This window comes from Opisthocomus hoazin, chromosome 31, assembly GCF_030867145.1.
Source record: "Opisthocomus hoazin isolate bOpiHoa1 chromosome 31, bOpiHoa1.hap1, whole genome shotgun sequence".
NCBI lineage: Eukaryota > Metazoa > Chordata > Aves > Opisthocomiformes > Opisthocomidae > Opisthocomus > Opisthocomus hoazin.
The window spans coordinates 4,137,347-4,159,352 of NC_134444.1; the positions used below are offsets into that span (position 1 = coordinate 4,137,347).

At 47.9% G+C, this 22,006-nt stretch overlaps 2 protein-coding genes across 2 annotated transcripts; both read right to left on the bottom strand.

Moving 5' to 3' along the window:
• Positions 1 to 3,276: 3,276 nt before the first annotated feature.
• Positions 3,277 to 4,212, bottom strand: LOC142365104 (olfactory receptor 14C36-like). Its single transcript, XM_075445553.1, has one exon. It carries the CDS (start codon positions 4,204 to 4,206, stop codon positions 3,277 to 3,279), a length of 930 nt encoding a protein of 309 aa, XP_075301668.1. The 5' UTR covers positions 4,207 to 4,212.
• An 11,415-nt stretch (positions 4,213 to 15,627) lies between these two features.
• Positions 15,628 to 19,013, bottom strand: LOC142365069 (olfactory receptor 14A16-like). The gene is made up of 2 exons (XM_075445511.1): positions 18,125 to 19,013; positions 15,628 to 15,719 (listed from the first exon to the last, which is right to left on the bottom strand). The coding sequence occupies exons 1-2, from the start codon at positions 19,011 to 19,013 to the stop codon at positions 15,628 to 15,630; spliced, it is 981 nt and encodes a 326-aa protein (XP_075301626.1).
• Between the last annotated feature and the right edge of the window lie 2,993 nt (positions 19,014 to 22,006).

Consider the following 22,006-nt stretch of genomic DNA (forward strand, 5'->3'; position numbering starts at 1 on the left):
ATGGGTTCTCTGTGCAGCTCACAGCTTTCCTGGGCATTTATCTCAGTGATCTCCTGCCCCTAAACTTTCTGGTCATCAGGCTGGAGATGAGGGTATTGGGCAAGTATATGAAGATGGGATAGAAAAATGCCTTTGTTAAACTGTCTCAGGAGAGCTGTTCTGGGTATCACAGATCCAAGAATGAGAGATGCTGTAGAAGACAGTGGCAGTAGTGAGGTGAGAGGAGCAGGTAGAGAAGGCCTTCTGCCTGCCCGTGCCGGGCAGGACAGCTGCCCTGGGGTGGCAGCTCTGATGTACACAGGATGCCAGCATGAACATGAAGGAGAAGACTGGACGTAAAAAGCAGGTTATAAAAGCAAGGAGCATGAGTGTCATGTTTTCATTGCAGGAGATTTCCAGCACTAGGGCAAAGTCACTGAATCATAACAACGTTTGGGTTGGAAGGGGCCATTAAAGGTCATCTAGTCCAATGGCCCTGCAATGAGCAGGGCCATGTCCAGCTGGATAAGGTTGCCCACAGCCCCCTTCAACCCGACCTTGAATGTTTCCAGGGATGGGGCATCTGCAATCTCTCTGGGCATCCTGTTCCAGTGCTTCACCACCTTCAAGAAGAAGTGGTCCAGCATGTCAGGGCCTCAAAATGTGTCTGGGGCAAGAACAAAATGATTGCTGTAGATGACAGAAACCCCCCTAGCCAAGGTGCAGCTGTCTTCTGAAGACAACACTTCCAGCTTAGAAGTGTTATAGAGAGCAGGGGGTGACATACAAGCAAGTACTCATTGTAGGATGTGGCCACCAGCAGGAAACACTCCATACATGAAAAAGGTGAAGGACATTGCACTAACATTGCTGTGAGCAGAATTTGTGCTGTCCCTAGCCAGGGGACAACCAGGGTCATGGATCTGTAGCAGGTTTCCAAGTTTTCTAGCAGCAGCCCCATGAGGAAAGTGTTCCCAACCACAGTCACAGGGCAGGTCATGAGAGAGAGGAGGAAGAGATTTTTCTGAAGTTTGGGAACATTCCTCATTTCCACTAGGGGAAACTCCACTGCTGGTGTTTGACTGTCCTGGTCCCCTTTATCCATGGAAAATTCTAGTTCTTAATGTCCCCTCTCTCCTAGTAGGACACCTGTGAGTGAGAGCATTTCTTTCTCTGTTAGGTGCTTAAAGAAACTGTAAACGAAGTTCAGAGAGGTGACGTGGTAGTGTGTGTGCCTCTGACTGCATTCATGCTCCCTAGACTTTGTGCTCTGTGCTTTGTTAGAGGTGAGAAATGCCATCTGATAGAAGGCAAAGCCACTCATGCTTGCAGAACCCTTTCTGACTGCACAGGTGGAATGATCCACGGACGTGCTTCTTTCATACTGCGTAATAAAAGGGACAGGCCATAAAGACAGGGGAGGGTGAAATAGCATGTAGGGGCATTTGCAATGATTTGGAGAAGGCAGGTGAGAGAAGTCTCATTGGGATGGTGGAGGATGTTCCTGAAGGCACACATGGAAATGTCAAGGCTGTGACAGGAGTGTTTGGAGACATGAGTTCTTCCGTTGCACATTCTTTGGCCCTGACGCTGGGAAGCACTTCAGCTCTGCATCGTCCTGCTCTACCCTCCTCTGAGATGCCCCACAGCATGAGGAATGGACACAAAGACCTTGCATCATGCAAGTGCATCCCAGTGCTGCAGCCAGGTGGTTTCCCAGGGGACGTTACTATCAATGAGAAGTGACTTCAAGACACTGTCTGTCCCACACGCCTTCACAGCCACCTCCAGAAATGACTGATGGCATTTGTGCTCGCTTGGGTTCATCTCAGCACACGCACCCTATCTGCATGATTAAGTCTCCTCTGTACAACATATATGTGGACTTCTGGCCTAATAATTTGCTGTCCCTCCAAGGAGGGGCAAACAGCCTGTTGGAGGTAGAGTGAGAGGCCAGTGTTGGGAATGGTGGATATTATAGTCAGGCCTGTGACGATTGCCCTGGGGCAGCTCCCCTGGGGCATCCAGAGCAGGTGGGCACAGAGCAGACCCCGCTCTGCTGGTCTTTTCTGTCTCTCCCAGGATCCTGGCTGTGCAAAGACACTGTGGTCTGCCCCAAACCTGCACACTCATGCACTGGCATTTTCTTTGCCAGGGCACTTTCTTGCACTAGTCCATGAGAGCAACTTTGAAAGAAGACCTAAGCGTTCAGACACTGCCCTCAGGAGATCCCCTTGGATGATGGAAGTGCTGTTATGGAAGCCAGCTCTCTCACAACAGTGCCCATTGCTTGTCCCTGCCTGTGATCACAGGACCGCCACACAGCAGGACCGCGATCAAGTTTCAGGAGCACCGAAAGATTTAGAAGAACACAAGGGCTCAGAAAGAGGTTGTAGAAGTGAAATGAGAGCAACTCTGGAAAGTCCAAATACTGGTGCTCCCCGCAGCGCTGGTCTGCTGAGACTCTTTGTGCCTCCAGCTATGCATACAGGCACCGCACCTGAAGCTCCAGACAAGGTCTTGGAGGAAGCATCTCAGGAAAAAGAGTCAGTGCAGGGTACTGTACTTTATTGAAATGCACAGAGGTAGTGGCTCCTCATTTACACAAATTCTTTGGGTCGCACAAGACCAGTAGGTACTGATGTAGAAATGTTATGACTAATGACATTCCTTTGTGATGATGCCGTGAAAAGCCAGAGTTGAAGACTCAATAGTCGGAAGGCTATGAAGTAGGTATTCTTTATTATGACGCCAGGCACACAGGGGGATCTCTCCTCCAAAAATGTGCACCAAAGGGACACTGTTACTAGGTATTTATGCTATGTTAACACACATATTCATTACATTTCGAAGAAATGCTAATCTTAGTAATGTTTTTTCCGACAACTCATCAGTATATGGTAATGTTTTTCACGCATGTTTGTTGATGTCTCTCGGTGATCGTCGGAGTCCTCAGATCACTATCATCTCGCAGCCTCCTTAGTTCAGTCCTTTGCATACCTGTTCTCCCAAGGCCTAAAGGCATTGTTTGGGATTCTATTATCTTACAACCATCCCAATTATTCGCAAAGAACAAAGACTTGCTTTGGTTGTGCAATGATGCTGACCACCCAAAGTGTAACATCCCTTACATGTTACATTTGTTACATTCACAGGTATCAGTGGACAACATTATTGTAACTAAAAAAAAAGAGAAAAAAAAATCGAACCAAACAAAGGAAAAAAGACACATGTCAGAAAAATGTATGGGCCTTTAAGGAGTTCCATTGTTTGTAATACGCAGCAGAAGATAGTTCATTACTTCTGAAAAAATCCAGTCATCAGTTTTCTCAGAGCATCCTTGAGTTCCTGGTTCCTCATGCTGTAGATGAGGGGGTTCACTGCTGGAGGCAGCACCGAGTACAGAAATGACAACACCAAATCCAGGGATAGGGAGGAGATGGAAGAGGGCTTCAGGTAGGTGAACATACCAGTGCTGACATACAAGGAGACCACGGCCAGGTGAGGGAGGCAAGTGGAAAAGGCTTTGTGCCATCCCTGCTCAGAGGGGATCCTCAGCACAGCCCTGAAGATCTGCACATAGGACAGCACAATGAAAACAAAACAACCAAATGCTAAAGAGATACCAAGTACAACAACCCAAACATTCCTGAGGAGGGAGTCTGAGCAGGAGAGCTTGAGGATCTGTGGGATTTCGCAGAAGAACTGGTCCACAGCATTGCCTTGGCAGAGGGGGATTGAAAATGTGTTGGCAATCTGCAGCCCAGCATAGAGAAATCCAGTGCCCCAGGCAGCTGCTGCCATGTGGACACAAGCTCTGCTGCCCAGGAGGGTCTCGTAGTGAAGGGGTTTGCAGATGGCAACATAGCGGTCATAGGCCATGACGGTGAGAATAGAAAACTCTGTGACGATGAAGAAGACAAAGAGAAAGACCTGCGCAGCACATCCCGTGTAGGAGATGGTCCTGGTGTCCCAGAGGGTATTGGCCATGGCTTTGGGGATAGTGGTGGAAATGGAGCCAAGGTCAAGAACAGAGAGGTTGAGGAGGAAGAAGTACATGGGGTTGTGGAGGCGGTGATCACAGGCTATGGTTGTGATAGTGAGGCCATTGCCCAGGAGGGCAGCCAGGAAGATGCCCAGGAAGAGCCAGAAGGTTACAAGCTGCAGCTCCCGTGTGTCTGCAAACGCCAGGAGAAGGAACTGGGTGATGGAGCTGCCGTTGGACATCTGCTTCCTCTGGACATGGGCAACTGTTGCAGATGAAAGAAAAGTGAGAAGTTAGCAGAGACATTTTAAGGAAGAATACTAAAACTTTTAATTTCTCTCACAATTCCATAGCTGTACCTCGAGGATCAGGGACTCTCCCATGGACTCCCAAAGACTTAGTCCTGCTCTGCTGCAGTGGGAATGGGAAAAGGGAGGTACCAGCTCAGATATTCACAGTTTCCATCAGATGAAATCCACTCTCATGTGTAATGAGGTTTTGGCATCTTCTTTGTCAGTTCTAAGGAATGACAGTTCTTTAATATATTTTTCATTTTTAAAATTTTCTTTTAGTTCCTACTGCCCTACCTGGGGAGGCATCTTAGAAGGTAGAAATCCTCAGTATTTCTATTGTGAGACCTGAGTGGCAAAAGTGTTCACTGTCACTCAGTGAAGGCTGAGGGGAGATGGTCTGTCACTCTTCTTCCCTGGTGCCCTGCACTCGCATGTCCTTGAGTTGGAGGATCATCACCGTCGTAGGTTCACCTTACATGAAACGGGACCTTGCTGAGCAGTGAAGTTGCCCGCATACAGCTGCTCAACACCATTTCCAGTCGTAGAACCTCTTGGGGCTTCTTTAGGGCTACCTAAGGTACCACAAAGATGCTGTGAGACAGCTGTATCTTATGTCCAGCTCACAGCCTGACAGGACACTGCGGGGAAACGGTGCAGTGTTTTACAGACAGGGTCTCTTCTGGGGACAGCCATTCTATTCTCAAGCCCACATTTCCTGGAGCAGACTGAGGGGTAGGCGAAGGCAGTTTATGGGGCTCCTAGCAGACCAAGTAACTGTTCAAGAACACCAGTAATCTCTCAAAATAACAGCTCCTTTTCCTTTCACACCCTCACAGCAGGAAATTGTAGACTAAGGAAGCACCTTCCTTTCTAGGTAGCCCCTGCCTGCACCTTCTTCCATTAACACCCCTTTGGAAATGCCCTGGGCGTGATCTGGAGCTGTGAGCAGCCCAGACCCATACAGCACCCTCTCGACAGCAGACGGACCCCGCTTTGCTTTGCACAGCTTCTCCCCACAGCATCATGGGGAGCTCTGCAGGCAAGCTGAGTGCTGACCCTGGCAGGCAGCAGAGTGCCCATCCTCTCACAAAGACCCCTGAGGTGCAGGGACCCTTCTCACATCCCGGGGCACCCCATGCATTCACACCCAGATTGGCACCCCTGCGGCCATCCCTGGGAGGAGGGACACATCATGCCCTGTCCCTCTGATGGTGCAGCAGGCAATGCCTGCTCTGGAGCACGACCTCCTCCTCCACACCAGAAAAGCCAGGAGGGGCATCCTGACAGGTCCTATCAGCTGTAGCATGTGCCAGGTCTAGGAGACACTTCCAGGAACTCACCTGCATTGTTCTGTAGCCAGAGACTTACTGTGTCAAAGGCTGTGAAGTTTTCTTCCCCAGTGAGCTCTCACCTGTTCTTGCATACCAGGCTGCCTTTAACTTCTTTCTCTCATGCCTCTTCTCTGCCCTCGGTGCCTGCAGGCAGTGCCCTCAGCCCTGCTGTGCTTTGCAGAGGAGCTGTTCTTGGGCAGAGCTGTCTCTCTGCAGTGCTGCTCACTTGCCATGATCTCTCTCTGTCCCAGGAGTCCAGCCCAGCTCAGCAGCAGAGGACCAGCTTGTGACCTCTCTAATGGGTTTGGTGCTAGTTCATGAACCTCAGACACTGAGATGAGGTCGATGAAATCTCTTGAAGGAGACAAAGTCACACGTAACCTCCAAGGTTCCTTGGAGCGTTAATAGTCCCACTGAGGATTATTATTGACAAAGCCACCCTGGGGTCTCGTTAGAGCAGAAAAAGAGAGGCAGGGAGGACAGGTAGGGAAAGGCAACATAAAGGTGGCTCTGGGGTTGAGTAAACCTGCATGTGGTACCCTAAGCCAAAAGGTCAAGTCCTCACCCTGAACCCCTGGGAGTGCTGATCCTGTCCCTCATGCATTGTTTAAGGATTTTCTAGGGGCAGTGTGATGTGGGGATGTGCAAGGCCAAGTGCAGGACAACAACATTAGCCATCTGGGTCTCTCCTGGGTGGGCAAGGAGGTAAGAAGTCTTGGTGGATACAGTTAAGGCACCTACTGGTAAGCCTTTTTTGCAGAGACAATAGCTGTAGCCAAGGTGATGGAAAAGTCAGGACTTTTGTGGGCTTTTAGCTTTGCAACATCTCTCAGCTGCCTCCACCACAGCCTGTCCTACAGTGTGCCATACCTGCACCTCTCTCTTGGAAGCACCACGATCTCAGAAATCCACCCTTCAAGATGTTGCACAAGTCTGACCGAACTGCCCTTAGCTTCCACTTCACCAGCCTAAAGTAGCCCAGGTCCCTCAGACTCCCACACAGGCCTCGGGATAGAGACCCCGAGCCCCATATTGGCAGACCTCCTCTGGACTCTCTCTAATGCCTCCTCACTTGTTCAGAGCTGGAAGCCCCATCGAGGGGACACACTAGCCCACATGTGGGCACAGCAGGGCTCAGCTGAGGGGGATGACAACTCCCCTGGTGTGGGTGACCTATGCTCCTCCTAATGCAGGCCCATATACAGCTGGCTTGTTCGTGGAAAGCATACACCACTGGCTTGTATGGCATTCCTCAAAGTGCCAGGCTCTTCTCGGGCTCCCTGCTCAGCCAGTCAGGTTCAGCCTGCCCTGAACTAAGGGCTTATTCTTACTTCTGGTGCAGGAATGGCCATTTCTCCTTGTAAAACTTGCAGACATTTCTGTTGGCCAAATCCCAGAGTTTCTCAGGGTCCCCTGGAATGAAGCTTCATTTGGCAAGCTGTTCATGTTTTCATGCAGATGGCTTACCATGACAGTGGTTTCCCTCACAAGGTAACACCACGAGTTGTTGCAGAGCATTATATATCCTAAAAGGTACTGTATCTTTAACAGATTTTCCTTCCAACGTAGGATTACCCATGGTAGCTACCTCAGAGAGAGCTACAAAGGAAGCAAAGCGAGCACCAGTGAGGAAAGAGTGAACAGAGGTTGGCGGATCCTGTGGGAGGCTACAGAGCTGATCACAAGGAAGAACTCACATGTGGAAAGAAAGGGAAAAGAATAGAGAAGGTGAAGCAAAGGATATGACCAAGGCTGTTTGGGGGTACCCGCCTAGCAGCTCTGCATCTGAGAAGCAGGGGCTGTTGCAGGACAAGAACAACATAGAGGATCCAACCAGGCATATGTCTATGCACTTTCAGGCTAAAGGGGAACCTGAGTGCTTTCCCTTCCATAGTGAAGGGAAGACTATGCTGGAAGGAAAAGCACAATCACTCATGTTGGAAGGGACCCCAGGAGGTTTCCAGGCGAACATTCATCTCACAGCAAGGGCAGCTGTCAGGTCACACCAGCTTGCTCAGAGGCGTATTCCTTCTGGATTTGAAAAGTTGCATGAGTTGAAAAGGTACAGTGTGTCTGGGCAAGCTGCTCAAGTGCTTGATTGTCTTCATGGGTAAACAGTTTTTTCTCCACAATGGAACACTGAACAGAAAAAGATTTCAGGCCCTAGTTGCAACATGGCACAATTGTGAGGGTCTGACTACAGAATTTTCAGGCTTGGCACTAACCCACAAGCAGATGAGGAATTAATGACTGCAAGTATTGTAGTAGCTATCATCAGAAATGATAGGCTGATCACGGAATTCTTAAAGTTGGAAGGGAGTTTAAGACATCTGTAGAGCAGCCTCCTGCTCACGACAGGGTCAACACTGAATTCACCTCAAGTTCCTCAGAACTTTGTTGAACAGAGTGCTCAAAACCTCTTCTGGGTGACAAACTGGCTGGATGGCCAGGCTTCAAGAGTTGTGGTGAGTTAGGTTCAATGCAGTTGGTGGCCGGTCACAAGTGATGTTCTTGAGGTCTCAGTATGGGGGCCAGTTCTGTTTAATATCCTTATCAATGATCTGGATGAGAGAATTGAGTGCAGCAGCAGTAAGTTTGCAGACAACATCAAGCTGGGCGGAAGTGTTTATCTGCTTGAGGGTAGGAAGTGCTTTCTTACAGTCCTCAGGAATCTCACCCAGTCACCATGACCTTTCAGACAAGATTTCAAGTGGCCTTACAATGACATCAGCCAGCTCCCTCAGCACTCACGAGTGCATCCCCTCAGGTCCCAAGGATTGAGGCATGTGCAGTTTACTGAAATGTTCCGTAACCTGAGACTCCAGAACCAAGGGTACATCTTCAGTGCTTCTTGCCTCTGGTCACGGGGCTTGGGATACCGGAAGCTTATTCTTACCAGTAAACTCACAAAGGAATAAGGCGTGGAGATCCTCGGCCTTTTCTGTGTTCTCTGTCACAAGGTTCCCGGCGCCATCTAGCAGCAGGCCCAATTATTCCCAAGCCTTCCTTTTGCTGCTGATGTCGTTCTTGACCCCTTTCTTCATGCCATTCACATCCAGATTGAATTACTAGATTGAGCTTGAGATAGGCTTTGACTTTCCTAACACCCTCTCTGAATGCTCAAGAGGTCCTTGCTATCCTCCAGAAATCTCCTGGGTGTCTTTGGCCCTGCTGTGCTACCCCTTGGGCAAATGTCTGGCTGGGTAATGTCCCCCATGACGACAAGGGCCTTGCGACGAGTCTCTTTCTTCTACTTCACTGAAGAAGGCCTCATTAGGCCTCCTCCTAATATGTTTGGTCTGTAGAAGACACTGACTACAGCGTTACCCACATCAGTCTCACCATTATTCCTGACCCATCAGCTATCATCTGGCTCATCATCTGTCACAAGCAGAGCTCCATGTTTTGCTGCTGCTCACCCACATGCAGGGAAACTTCCCCTCCTCTCTGGACTGCCCCATCCTTCCTAAATGGCCTGCATCCATCCATGGCCACACTCCTGTGTTGTGAGCTATCTGACCATATCTCTCATATGTAAGAGAGTTTACAGCTATAGAACTGCCCATAGACTTCTAATTCCTCCTGTCTGCTCCCCCAGCTGTGTGCATTCCTGCACAGGCGCATCAGAGGTGTGGCCTGCCATACTGATGTTCCCGCTCCGATTGCGGGTTACTTGACAGGTGCCCACAAACAACCCTGACTATACCCCTTGCTTCACCTCTGCCTTTCTTTTTCCCTGTTTCCCTCCTCCCAAATTTTTCCCCTTTGCCCATCCTCAAATCCTCTCATACACGTCACCCACCTCTGTTTTCCCTCTGCCCACTGGCCATGGCTTTGCTTACCCAGTCCCCTCTTTTGGTGCTTGTAGCGTACTTCCATTGAGAACTCTTATTTTGGCCAACAAGTCCATTAAATTAGCACCTCCTTTTATTATTCACAAGCCTTTGGCTTTGTGTTTGACAGAAAGACATCTGTACAGGTAGAGGCATGTGAGGAAGAGAGCAAGGTGAGGAAGTGGATGGTCTACAGCCTGCAGGGAAACAAGCACAGGAGTGGGACAGTGTAGGACATCCCGTGGTGGAGATGGCCAATGACAATATCTGTACAGGAATTGTTTTAGGCAGAGAGATAGGAAGGGATAGATATAAACAAATACAGTTCAGGTGCTGATTAAAGAGTTAACTTGACTTCAGAATTACGGGGCAAGTTTGTAACTGCCTGAAGATCAAAGCAGCAACCAGATAATTGTGAGGTATTGGAATGAAAAGACAGCAAGGACAGGGGGAAATCTGCAAAGCAGTGACAAGGGCAAATGTCCAGATACATCTACTGAAAAGATGTCCTTAGACATGGCCACTTAGTCAGGAGAGACAGGAACACTGGAGAGAAAAGGGAGATTAAGTGCACAGCACAATACAGGATAGATAGAGTAGTCATAATGCAAGTACAGGAGATCAATATTTCTTCTCCCATGACTGATGCGCTTCCTGGAAATTCCTATTCTGGCATGGTGGGAAAACACTGCAATTGTAGTAAAAGTACGCAGTAGGTTTTGCTGATGAAAAAGTGCACTTACCTATTTTTTTAATGTTCCAAATTTTTTTCACCTTTTCAGACACACCTTGTTTGTCTGATCATAAAGCGCCCAGGGCCACTTTGAGAGGCCCCAGTGTACCTGAGGTGTTTGCCTGGGACTGGCAGCTATCAGACAGGACACGTGGGAGACCACAAACCCTTGGGAGTTGCAGTTACAGGCTGGTCAGGCGTTTCCAGGGCATCTACACTGGCAGGAGATGTCTGCATCCTTGTGGCTGAAGACAGTTGTGTCTTATATCCAACCGCAGTTCTTAAAAATACTTTCATTTGAAAAAAAAGAAGAGAACAAGCACAGCATTTCCCTGCAAATACTAGTATTCTAAAATGAAATAAAGCAAACAACGCAAGCTGAAAATAGTTTTTACATATTTTCTTTTCTTTACATCTTTGTCTTTGGTTGTTTAATTTTTATTGGCATTTTATAAACATTTTTATCTCAGATATAGCAGCATTAAAAACAAGGTCATTTTGTGTCTTGCACGGAGCCCCGTTCCCCCAAAACAGTCCCTTCCTTACACCGTCAATGATACCCCTCAGTCTTTGCTCTTTGAGTCACGCCGTAGTACTGACCACTCTCCACTGGTTTAGGTGTTGGTTTAGGTGATCGCACAGGAAGATTCTTTCCCCATAAATATCGGTTCTGTTGTAATCAGAAAAAGGGCCTGACAATACAAGACCAACTGTCCAACCTGGCAGAAAAAACGCTCACACTAGGTTGTTCAAAGCTTCAGCCAGAGTCTGAAAACCTCCAAGGACAGAGTCTGCACAGCATCTCTGGGTGACCTGCTCCCAACATCTTCAACATCTTTATCAGTGATCTGGATGAGGGGATTGAATGCTCCCTCAGAATGTTTCCCGATGAGAACAAGCTGGATGGGAGTGTCGATCTTCTGGAGGGTAGGAAGGCTGTTCAGGTGGATCTGGACAGACTGAATTGATGGGCGAGGCCAACTGTATGTGATTCAACAAGGCCAAATTCTGGGTCCTGCACTTGAGTCACAACAACCCCATGCAACGCTCCAGGCTTGGGGAGGAGTGGCTGGAAAGCTGCCCGCTGGAAAAAGATCTTGGGGTGTTGGCTGACAGCTGTCTGAACAAGAGCCAGCAGTGTGCCCAGGTGGCCAAGGAGGCCTATGGCTTCCTGGCCTGGATCAGCAATAGTGTGGCCAGCAGCAGTAGGGAGGTAATCGTGTCCCTGTACTCAGCACTGGTGAGGCCACACCTGGAGTACTGTGTTCAGTTTTGGGCCCCTCACTGTAAGAAGGACATTGAGGGGCTGGAGTGTGCTGAGAGAAGTGCAACGAGGCTGGTGAGGGGTCTAGAGAACAAGTCTTACAAGGAGCGACTCTGAGGGAGCTGGAGTTGTTTAGTCTGCAGAAGAGGAGGCTGAGGGGAGACCTTATTGCTCTCTACAACTACCTAAAAGGAGGTTGTGGTGAGGCAGGGGTTGGTGTCTTCTCCCAGGTAACTAGCAATAGGACAAGAGGCAATGGCCTCAATTTGCATCAGGGAGGTTTAGATTAGATATTAGGAAAAAATTCTTCACTAAAAGAGAGGTCAGGCATTGGAATAGGCTGCCCAGGGAGGTGGTTGATTCCCCATCCCCGAAGGTTTTCAAAAAACGTGTAGATGTGGCTCTTCGGAATATGGTTTAGTAAGCATGGTGGGGTTGGGATGACGATTTTAGAGGACTTTCCAACCTATGATGCTATGATTCTATGATTCTATGATTATGTCATGACCCCTTCTGATTGGCGGTCAATAATTAGAATGGTTCTATCATCTGCACAATATAACTTCTGGCCATCAAAATAGAAGGAACTTGTAACTGTACACGTTACGAATATTACTGCTTCCGGATTAGGTATTGGAGAAAAAAAGTTGCTGGGTCGAGATAAGTACGCCACGTGGGGAGTGCAAGCGGCACTGCCAAGAGCAGTATTTACACAAGCCACAGATTTAACTCTCCAAGTCCTCTGAAAGGTGACACATTTTGACCGGCGACAAGTGTCTTTTGTGTCAATTCAACAGGGATCTCAGGAACTCTATGTTCTATTCATAGATCAGTTACAAACTGTCATGATGAGACAAATTGAACAAGAGGAAGCTGCTGACATTTTGCTATTTCAGCTTGCAATTGAAAATGCAAATGCAGAACGCAAGAGATCAGTTGATCCTATTTGGCAAAAGCGATTGCTGATCTCGTAAGGGTCTGTCAAAATGTCAGATCGGAAGAACATAAAGCAGAAATGCTCGCTGCTGCCTTAGCTCAGCAGGTGGTAGTGGCATGGGCCGTGCTTAAATGCTTTCAGCATGGCCAAGAGGGGCATATAAAGCAGGATTGTCCCTAGAATAGTAAACAGAGGAGAAATATGAAACAGCCACCTACGCAGCTGTGCCCAAAGTGCAAAAACGGGTATCACTGGGCAAACGGTGTTACTCAGAAAATCTGATCCTAGGAAAAGGGAAGCGGGGCGCGAGTCCTGGCACCCTGAAAATGTACGACAGGGTCCCTCTACAGCAGTCGGCATACCCGACCGGGCATCAAAGCATGGTGAACTCCAGCGTAAAACCGTTCAGTCCCTCCGACACAGCACAGCCCACAGCTCCAGGCTGGATCTGGACACAGCAACTACAGTCACAAATCAGACGGATCAGTAAACCCTATACCTACTGGGGTGTACGGCCCCCCCGCAGGCCGCGCCACCCCTTCCCGCCAACGGGCTCCCCTCACTCGGCACCTGGTGGCTCGCTCGCCTCCTGGCGGCTCGCTCGGCTCCCGTTGGCTCAGTGCGGTATGTCCCATCCCAGCGGTGATGGCGGCAGCGTGACAGGACCCAGCAGCGGGGACGTGCAGGTGCCTCCTCGGTGGGCCCAGCTGCGCGCTACCCTGCACCGGCCCGACAAAGGGCAGGGAGGGAGCCTTCCTCCACCACCTCCTCACCCCCCAGACCCCCTCTGCTCTCTCCCAGTGCGTCCACCTGGCCCAGCCTGATCCGGAAGCGGCACGTCGAGAACCATTTTCCTTACATTCAAGCCCTTAGTTGGAAAGAATGTATACGATTCAATTACTGCAGTAAAATTCCTTGTGGACAAACAGCTGAACTTTATTATCCCTCTATGGTTCAGATGACCTTTTTAGATGATGTTGTTTACTCTCTATTGAAAGGTGAACATATTGGCATCCCAACTAAACAGCTGTCACCTCTATTTACCTTGCTAAAAGGGGACTCACATTTGTTATCTTTCCAAAGATTGATGCCAGAAGTGAAAACTGTCTTGCAGAAAGTTTTGGATAAAATCATAACTACCTTTGCCTCCAGAATCAATGTCAAGTTACCAATAGATTTGTATATAATTTATGCTTCTTTCCAGCCCTATACTCTTTTAGGTTAGTGGTGTGCTAACGCGCAGGAGTCGAAGACTCTGGAATGGATCTTTTTGTCTCATATGTCCATGAAAACATTAACTACAAAGGCATACGTGATAGCATCCTTAATAGCACAAGGTCGGAGTCGTTGTCAGCAGTTGACAGGACGTGATACTGATAACTATTTACCTGCCGCTGGTTACAGGGTGCTTTGTGGTATGAACTAGGGAATCTTTATCTCTGCAAGCTCCTCTAGCTAATTATGATACTAATATATGCTAATGGATTCTCACAAAAAAGGAAAGGAGTGATAAGCACATAAATATCTAGTCATTTTGTCTTTTCGGTACACACATTTGGGCACAGATGTCCCCTGTGTGTCCAGCTCTGCAGTAGAGAGTGCCTGCTTTCTAGGGCTCCAAGGTTAAGCTTTGGAGAGTGAATTATTTTGCTGCTTTCTGGTAATAGATTTTGGGTACTCAGGCAGGACCCTGCTCTTGAACATCAATGATCCAACAGATCGCAGGACCTCCGATTCTCGGGGAGAACCTCCGATCCCTGGATCGAAAAGTTCTCACCAGGGACCATTAATAAGGTAAAGGCACTCATCCAGTGTTGTCTCCTGCTGTCTGCCGGTTAATCGTGGCGAAGGCTTTGCGATGCTGGTCTGAGTCCCCAGGGAGAGGGGAAAGTGTCCTTTCTAAGACAGAATTGAAAAGAGAGTACTCTTCATGAAACCGAGGCTCGGGGATTTGTCCGTTAAATGTTGAATGTTATTGCAAGTCCCTGTCTGTTCATAAGTCTTTGTAATATTTGGATTTATGTTGAAAACTTGGTGTGCGTGTGCGTTTGTGACTATAATTGCGTAATTTTATGTGTTTGTTGTCACAGTGCTGGTATTTATGTGATCTGATGGATTTATTTGGTTTCTGTGATCTAACAGGTTTCTCTGGACTAAGTAACTGGTTTTGTGTCTTCCGGTTTGTTAAGTTCTGCAGGTATTGATTATTTCCGGTATTTGACTTTCGACTGTTGTATTTGGACTCTGATTTATCAGGGCTGCAGAAGCATTTGATGCAGCAGGGAATAGATGAGGTGATGTTTGAAGATCTATGCTTTTATGTACATTGATTTTAGCCTATATAGATAATGAGTTATGCTTCTAGATACATTGACCTTAGCCTAGGTGATTAATATGGATACCCAATACTGAATGTTATGGATGTCTGCATGTGTGATGAGCATACTTATTGTTAGAGATTGATTATAGAGAAGATTGATTATGACTATAGAATAGAATAAAATCATGGAACTGGAACATAGATTGAATTGTGTGAACACAGCTGTGTTAAAGAAACCATACAATCAGTATGCTGCTTTGGGATAGAAACCAACTGTACAGATTGTACCAAACAGAATTCACAGAAGAAGATGAGGACAGATGATGACCCCAAGATGACCTTGAAACCAAGCAGGACCTGAAACCAGCGAGGGAGAATTCTACTAAGACAGAAGAATAGAAATAACTTAAGAAATAATGTACTAAAGAAACAGAATGGTTGCTTAGTGACTTAAGAAGATTCTAGATTTGATGTAATCAGTTTAATAAATGTATATAAACTGGTCTAGTGAGTTAAGCTTTGCCACTCACTGAGGTGATGGCCCAACTCGGAGTTGTGAATAAAGCAATACCTAGTGTAACCCACTCGTGTGAGAGTAAAATCTTTAACACCTATAACCCAAGCGTGAATTTACTGGGCTTATATCATTGATCCACCATTATTTAGACCCCTGATATGGTGGAATGCATCCCCTCCAATTGGCAATAATGATATGTTGTGGTCAGGCAGTGCTTGGGTCCCATCATCCACACAGAAAGAAAATTGGATGCAAGTAAATCAGTCTGCACCCATATGTTATATAACAGATTTGACATCAATATGTACCCTTCTCAGGCTAATTTGACCCTTCTTTACACCCGGCAGGTTATGGTATGCACTTCACATCTATATGTCTTTTCATTAGCATTTGTGTTCTTCTGTTTGTTTATAGTGTTGCACAGTGGCCGGGCTGTTACTGGACCATAATGCCAATAGTGACGCTTACACATGTCAATGGAGCGCTTGCTTTAAATTCATTAAATAAAAACAGGGGAGATATAGAGGAACAGGACAAAAGCAGATTGCTGCAACAAACAGGAGAGGAAAATTGCTGAAGTAAACAGGACTTGTGGATGTGCTGAAGGAGCCGAGTACATGACCAGGAGTTAAAAACCAGCGGTTGCGTACAGCCAGCCAGCGCATGGGCAGCACAACTTCATCATCAGCAGCAGCAACAACCTCATCAGTTGACCTGGCGTGTGATGTGGCTATGGATTGGACAGAAGTAGAACAGAGAACTTCGTGCAAATAGCTGCCTGATTGGGATAGAAAGTTCTCAGGCACTAACGTCCGGAATGCTGATACACGACCTAAGGCAAAGGTGCTGGCACAGGATCTGCAATCAGGAGCTTGGACAGGGCCATGGGAACTATTAATGTGGGGGCGCGGGTATGCTTGTGTTTCCACAGATGTAGGACCTAAATGGTTCCCAGCGAAGTGCATTAAGCCAGCGCTAGACAAGCAACAGGCAACAACAAAAGACCCTGAAGAGCCTGCTGAAGCATCAGAAGACATTCTGAGTGATAACAAACTGTTTGATGGGAAGTGATTGGTTTGAGACTGTAAGGAGTGTTGTATCAGGCCTCACTAGGCCGCAGGTGTCTATACGTTTAGAGTGTAAGTGCTGTTGTGGATATATTATTGCACATTGTATATTTTGTAAAAGATATTTCTCATTTGTGGGGATCCTGCTTAGCCGTCCATCCCATCCCATATAAAGGGAGGTCCCTGTAGTCTAGGGAGATTAAGGCTTTTAACACCAAATCAGATCATGATAATTGGCCACCAAAATACACGGTACCGAGGGATAAGAGCAATTCATGCTTTTACCTCAGATTGCAAAGACAATATTGAATTTTAGAATAGCGGTGAAATAATCACTGCATCATTTTTAGCCCCAAAGATTGCAGCCTTTCAGGCTCTAGTTACCCCTAATAAATTGGGATGTTCGTTAACCAAAAAGACTAATGCTACTTCTCAGGCCTTAAGTAGTTTGTTTTTAGATGTTGATTTCGCTAGACACGTGACTTTACAAAATCATGTAGCAATTGATTTTTACTTTTAGCACAAGGACATGGGTGTGAAGATTTTGAAGGAATGTGTTGTATGAATTTGGGTGACCACTCAGAATCAATACATCAACAACTGAGTGAGCTATGCAAAAATTTGACACTATAACTGTAGAGACTGAATTGGCAGACTGGTTGAAAACACTAGGTATAACTGGATGGTTAAAAGATTTGGTAATTCAGGGAGTGACTATGTTAATTAGTCTGTTGTTAGGATTGTTGGTGTTTGGTTGTGTGATAAGTAGTGTGATCAAAATGATGAAAAAATTGGTTGTCTGATCTGGTGAAACAGGGAATAGTGATGTTGGTTACGATTCTGATCAGGCTAGGCATTTTTTGATGTTTGTTAAGTTGTGCTATAAATGTGGTTAAGAAGACGCTTAACTGTATCCGAGTTGCTCAAAATCAAAAATTTGTGGGATTCCTGGAAGAACAGGGACATGTTGTGAGCAACCCAGACACTCTGAATATGGACTTGATCAGTCTGTAGCAGCACAGGCCTCAAGGCCATCGAGAAGCCAGTTGTGGATAAACAGATGCTCTAAGGCCTGTGGCAGGTAAACAGATGTTCTATTAATAGGTGCACTATGATTAGGGACCAGTCATAACCGAGTGCTGTACCGAGTGCTGTCTATATAACCCAGATTCTCTGCTAATAAAGTTGACTGTTATGGATCATACTGGTCAAGTCCTAGATCCCGCCGCAACAGAGGGTGTATCACCTTGTATTGTTTTGCCTTCATTTAATCCCAGCCCAGGGCGTAGAGTGAGCCCTTATCGTCTCCTGACCTCTCCTAACTCATTTTTGAGAGACACTTGTATATACCTTCAGTCCTGATATATGTGAAGCAGCCTGAGGAGGTAATAGGGATCCCAGGATCCCAAGCAGCATCTGCACTGCCACTGGACACCAAAAAGAGAGACCTTAAAACCAGAACTTTCAGTCCAATCAAACCCAGTGGTACTGTAAGCTTTACCCCAATCACAGGAAGAAGACAAAGAAAAAAGACTCTTTCAAGGACCAATTGCTTGAACAATTTCTTGGCAGGAACTTTGGAGGAAAAGCCCAACCTCCAGGCACTGCAGCTGGGAGATGCCCTTTTATCGAACAGCTGCTATTGGACATGACATATCTGAACACAGTACTGTGTAAGGGTCAGACACAATACGATCAAACCTCAAGACAAGGAGTATAAGCCCAGAAAAATATTTCTAAGTAGGATTACCACAAGAGAAAAAAGCAGACTCCTGGGCCTACGATTAACTGGGCAATGTGCAGAGAAGGGGAGATAGGTGACTGACACTGAAACAGCTTCCTTTGAGTCAGTTTCCTTAGAGAATCCTTGAGCTCTTGGTTCCTCATGGTGTAGATCAGGGGGTTCACTGCTGGAGGCACCACCGAGTACAAAAATGAAAACACTAGGTCCAGGGATTGGGAGGAGACAGAGTGGGGCTTCAAATGGGAAAACATGTCAGTGCTGAGAAACAGGGAGACCACGGCCAGGTGTGGGAGGCACATGGAAAAGGCTTTGTGACAGCCCTGCTCAGAAGGGATCCTCAGCACGGCCCTGAAGATCTGCACATAGGACACCGCAATGAAAACAAAACAGACAAAAGCTAAACAGCAACTAACCAGGAGAAGTCCAGCTTCCCTGAGGTAGGCATCTGAGCAGGAGAGCTTGAGGATCTGTGGGATTTCACAGAAAAACTGGTCCACAGCATTGCCGTGGCAAAGGGGGATTGAAAATGTGTTGGCAGTGTGCAGAAAAGCATGGAGGAACCCAGTGGCCCAGGCAGCTGCTGCCATGTGGACACAAGCTCTGCTGCCCAGGAGGGTCCAATAGTGCAGGGGTTTGCAGATGGCAACATAGCGGTCATAGGCCATGATGGTTAGGAGGGCATACTCTGCTGAGAACAAGAAGAAGAAAAAAAAGAGCTGTGCAGCACATCCCGTGTAGGAGATGGCTCTGGTGTCCCAGAGGGAATTGGCCATGGCTTTGGGAAGAGTGGTGGAGATGCAGCCCAGGTCGATGAGGGCGAGGTTGAGGAGGAAGAAGTACATGGGGGTGTGGAGGTGGTGGTCGCAGGCTATGGCAGAGATGATGAGTCCGTTGGCCAGGAGGGCAGCCAGGTAGATGCCCAGGAAGAGACAGAAGGTCAAGAGCTGCAGCTCCCGTGTGTCTGCGAATGCCAGGAGGAGGAACTGTGTGATGGAGCTGCTGTTGGACATTTTCTTCCTCTAGGAATAGGGCTCTGTCATAGGAGGAAAAGACTGTTAGAGGAGACTGAGCAAAAGCAAAGCCATTTCTCTTACACATTCTCCCTGCTACACACACTGTTTTTATTTACTACCAGGTGTTCCTTCAGTTCTGGGGCTGGAGATTGCGTTGTTGCTGGCTGAATGTGCCGTAAGAAGCAAGGCCTTTGGCTGCTGGCTGCCGAGGAGTCAGCTCTGCTCTGCAGCAGAGGGCTCATGGCAATGGTGGGGGCAGGCGCCAGATTTGTTTTTTAGCTTAGTCAGATGAATCCACTCCTAGCAGAGCAGGACATGTCAGCATCTGCACTCCCCATGCTTAGGAACAGGGATGGCACAAGGCAGTTTGAGAGGTTTGGGTATTTTAACAGCTCCTGTCGTATTAGCTGGGGAGTGTTCTTGGGTGTCAGAAATCCTCAGCATTTCTGCTGCCCTCAGGGAGAACAGAGTGAGCCCTGCAAGGTAAAAGGATTGCCTATGGCTTACTGCAGAGTGAAGAGACCTGGTCTGTCCCTGTCTCCTGCTCCCAGTTGTCCTGGGCTGGCACCTTTCTCAGACAGAGAGTGATCACACTCTCATGTTACCCTGAAGAGCTACCAGACACTGCTGAGAGCACAGGGATCCACTGCTGACCACAATATATCTCATTTTTTCTTTAGGTCTCAGCAGCCCATTTCAAGACCAGGACGCTTACAGCTCAGTTTGCCAACCCAACAGCATTTCCTCAGTTGGAGAGCCTTTGTCTTCTCCACGGGGCTTTCAGATAAAACAGAGGTGCTATAGGACAGGGTGGCATCCTGCAGGGCAGCTCAAAGCTTTGAGGAACACCTCGAATAGATAGCCAAGTGGCCTGAAAATGGCATCTCAGTAAGATTCAGCTCATACACACGGCTCCATGGACTTCATTGACCAGATCTCCACAGGTTAGAAGAAAGCTGGGACACATTTTCCCATGGACAGACCTGCACAAAAGGACCAACAGATCTGTGTGTGACTTTGCAGCTGAAACTCTCATCCTCAGAGAGTCTAACAGCACAAAAAATCTCCAACAACAGACAGGTGGAGAAACAAGGAAAAGTACAATGAAGGTCCAGATGAGAGAGACCTGTAGAGAGGCAGTCAGGCACTCAGGAAAACGTTCCCCTGACCCAGCTGTGCACACCACCTCCCAGACCCCAACAGTGCCGGGCAGCTGCTCTCAGCGCCTGTGCTCTGCAGAGGGAACTGGGCCCGTGGCTGGAGAGCTGCAGCACGGCTCTGCTGGAGCTCTGGCTGCAGAGGAGGGGGGTCACTCCCTGAGGGCAGTGACTTTTCTGGGTGGGAGAGGGTGATAGAGAGTTCTCTGAATTCTCCCATATTTAAAATTTTCATATTCTTTCTCTCCCTCATCATTCCCCTGCTGCCTGAATATTTTCCTCCTAGCGGGATTTCCCTTTGCCAGGTCTTTCCCTGTCAATACTCACAGACTCCATCCCAACCTCTGTGCACTCACCTTGGCCCCACAGATACCTGCCTGTCTGCAGGGCACTGGCTGGGCTCATGTTCCTTATTGCAGGTGCAAAAAGTCAAGGAGATCAGCGCTCCTGAGTTTGGCACAGGTGATGCTGGTGCTGTCCATAAGCAGAGGGGTGGCTGAAGGAACTTGAGCAGGCTTCTGTCAGGCTTTTCTATCAGTCAAAGTGATAGCTCAGGAGTCTCAGTGACTTGTTCAAGCATGAGAGATCCTTTTCTGATGCTCGTCCAAAATTTCCAAACATCAGAAAACTGAAAACTCAGACTCAGGAAAGCTCCTTATCTTTATAGTAATCCCATCCCTGCCCTTCCTCTTGAAATGTCCCCTTAGAAATATGTGGGGATGATCTGGAGTTGTCAGCAGCCCTGATGCTTGCAGCACTATGAACAGCAGAAGGACCCTCTTCTAATGGGGCCAATCCTTCCAGCCACAGGTTTTCCTTGCAGCACCAAGAGGATCTCCGCGGGCAGGTTGAGTGCTGACCCTGGCAGGTGGCAGAGTCCTGCCCCAGCACACAGCCCCTGGGGTACAGGGACCCTGCTCTGAAGGACAGCCCTGGGCAACCCTGTGTGCACACTCACATTCAGCATCTGCAGCTGTCCCCATCAGAAGGCAACTGCCATGCGCTGTCCCTGTGGTGGGGTGGCATGGGATCCCTGCTCTGGAGCACGTCCTTCTGTTGTGCACTAGGGAAACTGTGAGAGTTCGCTGAAAGATCCTACAGGCTGCGGGATGCACGGATGTTGGGAGACGTCTCCAGGACACCCATTTGCACTGCCCTGCATCCAGAAACTTACTGTTTAGCAGAATGAGAAGTTTTCCCCCACTGTGAGTTCTCAGCTACTTTCCTTCTCACAACTGCCTTTAACCTCTCTCTGTCTTGCCCCTCTCCCCTCGCTGCCTGCAGGCAGTGCCCTCAAGACTGCTGGGCTTTGCAGAGAAGCTGCTCCCGGGCAGAGCTGTCTCTGTGCAGCTTTTCTTGGTTGCCATGTGCTCCCAGGAGAAAAACCCAGCTCAGTAGCAGACGACCAGCACAAGGCACCACTTTATCTATCCCTTCTGGGCTCCATCCAGGTGTCCATGGGGATCCAGCGAACCTACTATTAAACAGGGTGAAAGAATCACTGATGACCTTTCCTCAGCCAGGCAAGGAGACTTACTCCCAGCGGCGGCATTTCTCTTATCAGAAAAAGAGCTGGGCGTAAGAATCACCTTTTATTTTCTAATCCTCTAGACAGGACAGCAGGAAGGCGACAGGGAAGCACCTATTTTTTCCAAGCTGAGTGTCAAGGGAAAGTCTTCAGTTGAGTGAATTCAGGCATTTCATTTTGGCTTTGTAGTTTTAGGGCTAGAAAAATATTCAGCTCTCTTTTCTCCTTGCCATGTCTCTTCTCTGCAGCAAAGTGTTTACACACACACGGTCTTGGACACTTAGTACCTGGCTTCCCTATGGCAA

Excerpts from the sequence above, each read along its gene's own strand:
- LOC142365104 (XM_075445553.1), bottom strand. The coding sequence starts at position 4,206 with ATGTCCAACGGCAGCTCCATCACCCAGTTCCTTCTCCTGGCGTTTGCA.
- LOC142365069 (XM_075445511.1), bottom strand. The coding sequence starts at position 19,013 with ATGTCCAACAGCAGCTCCATCACACAGTTCCTCCTCCTGGCATTCGCA. Across the intron at positions 15,720-18,124 it reads GAGGAACCAAGAGCTCAAGG|CCTCTATATCTCCCCTGTTT; the intron begins ATTCTCTAAGGA and ends TTTTGTCCTGTT.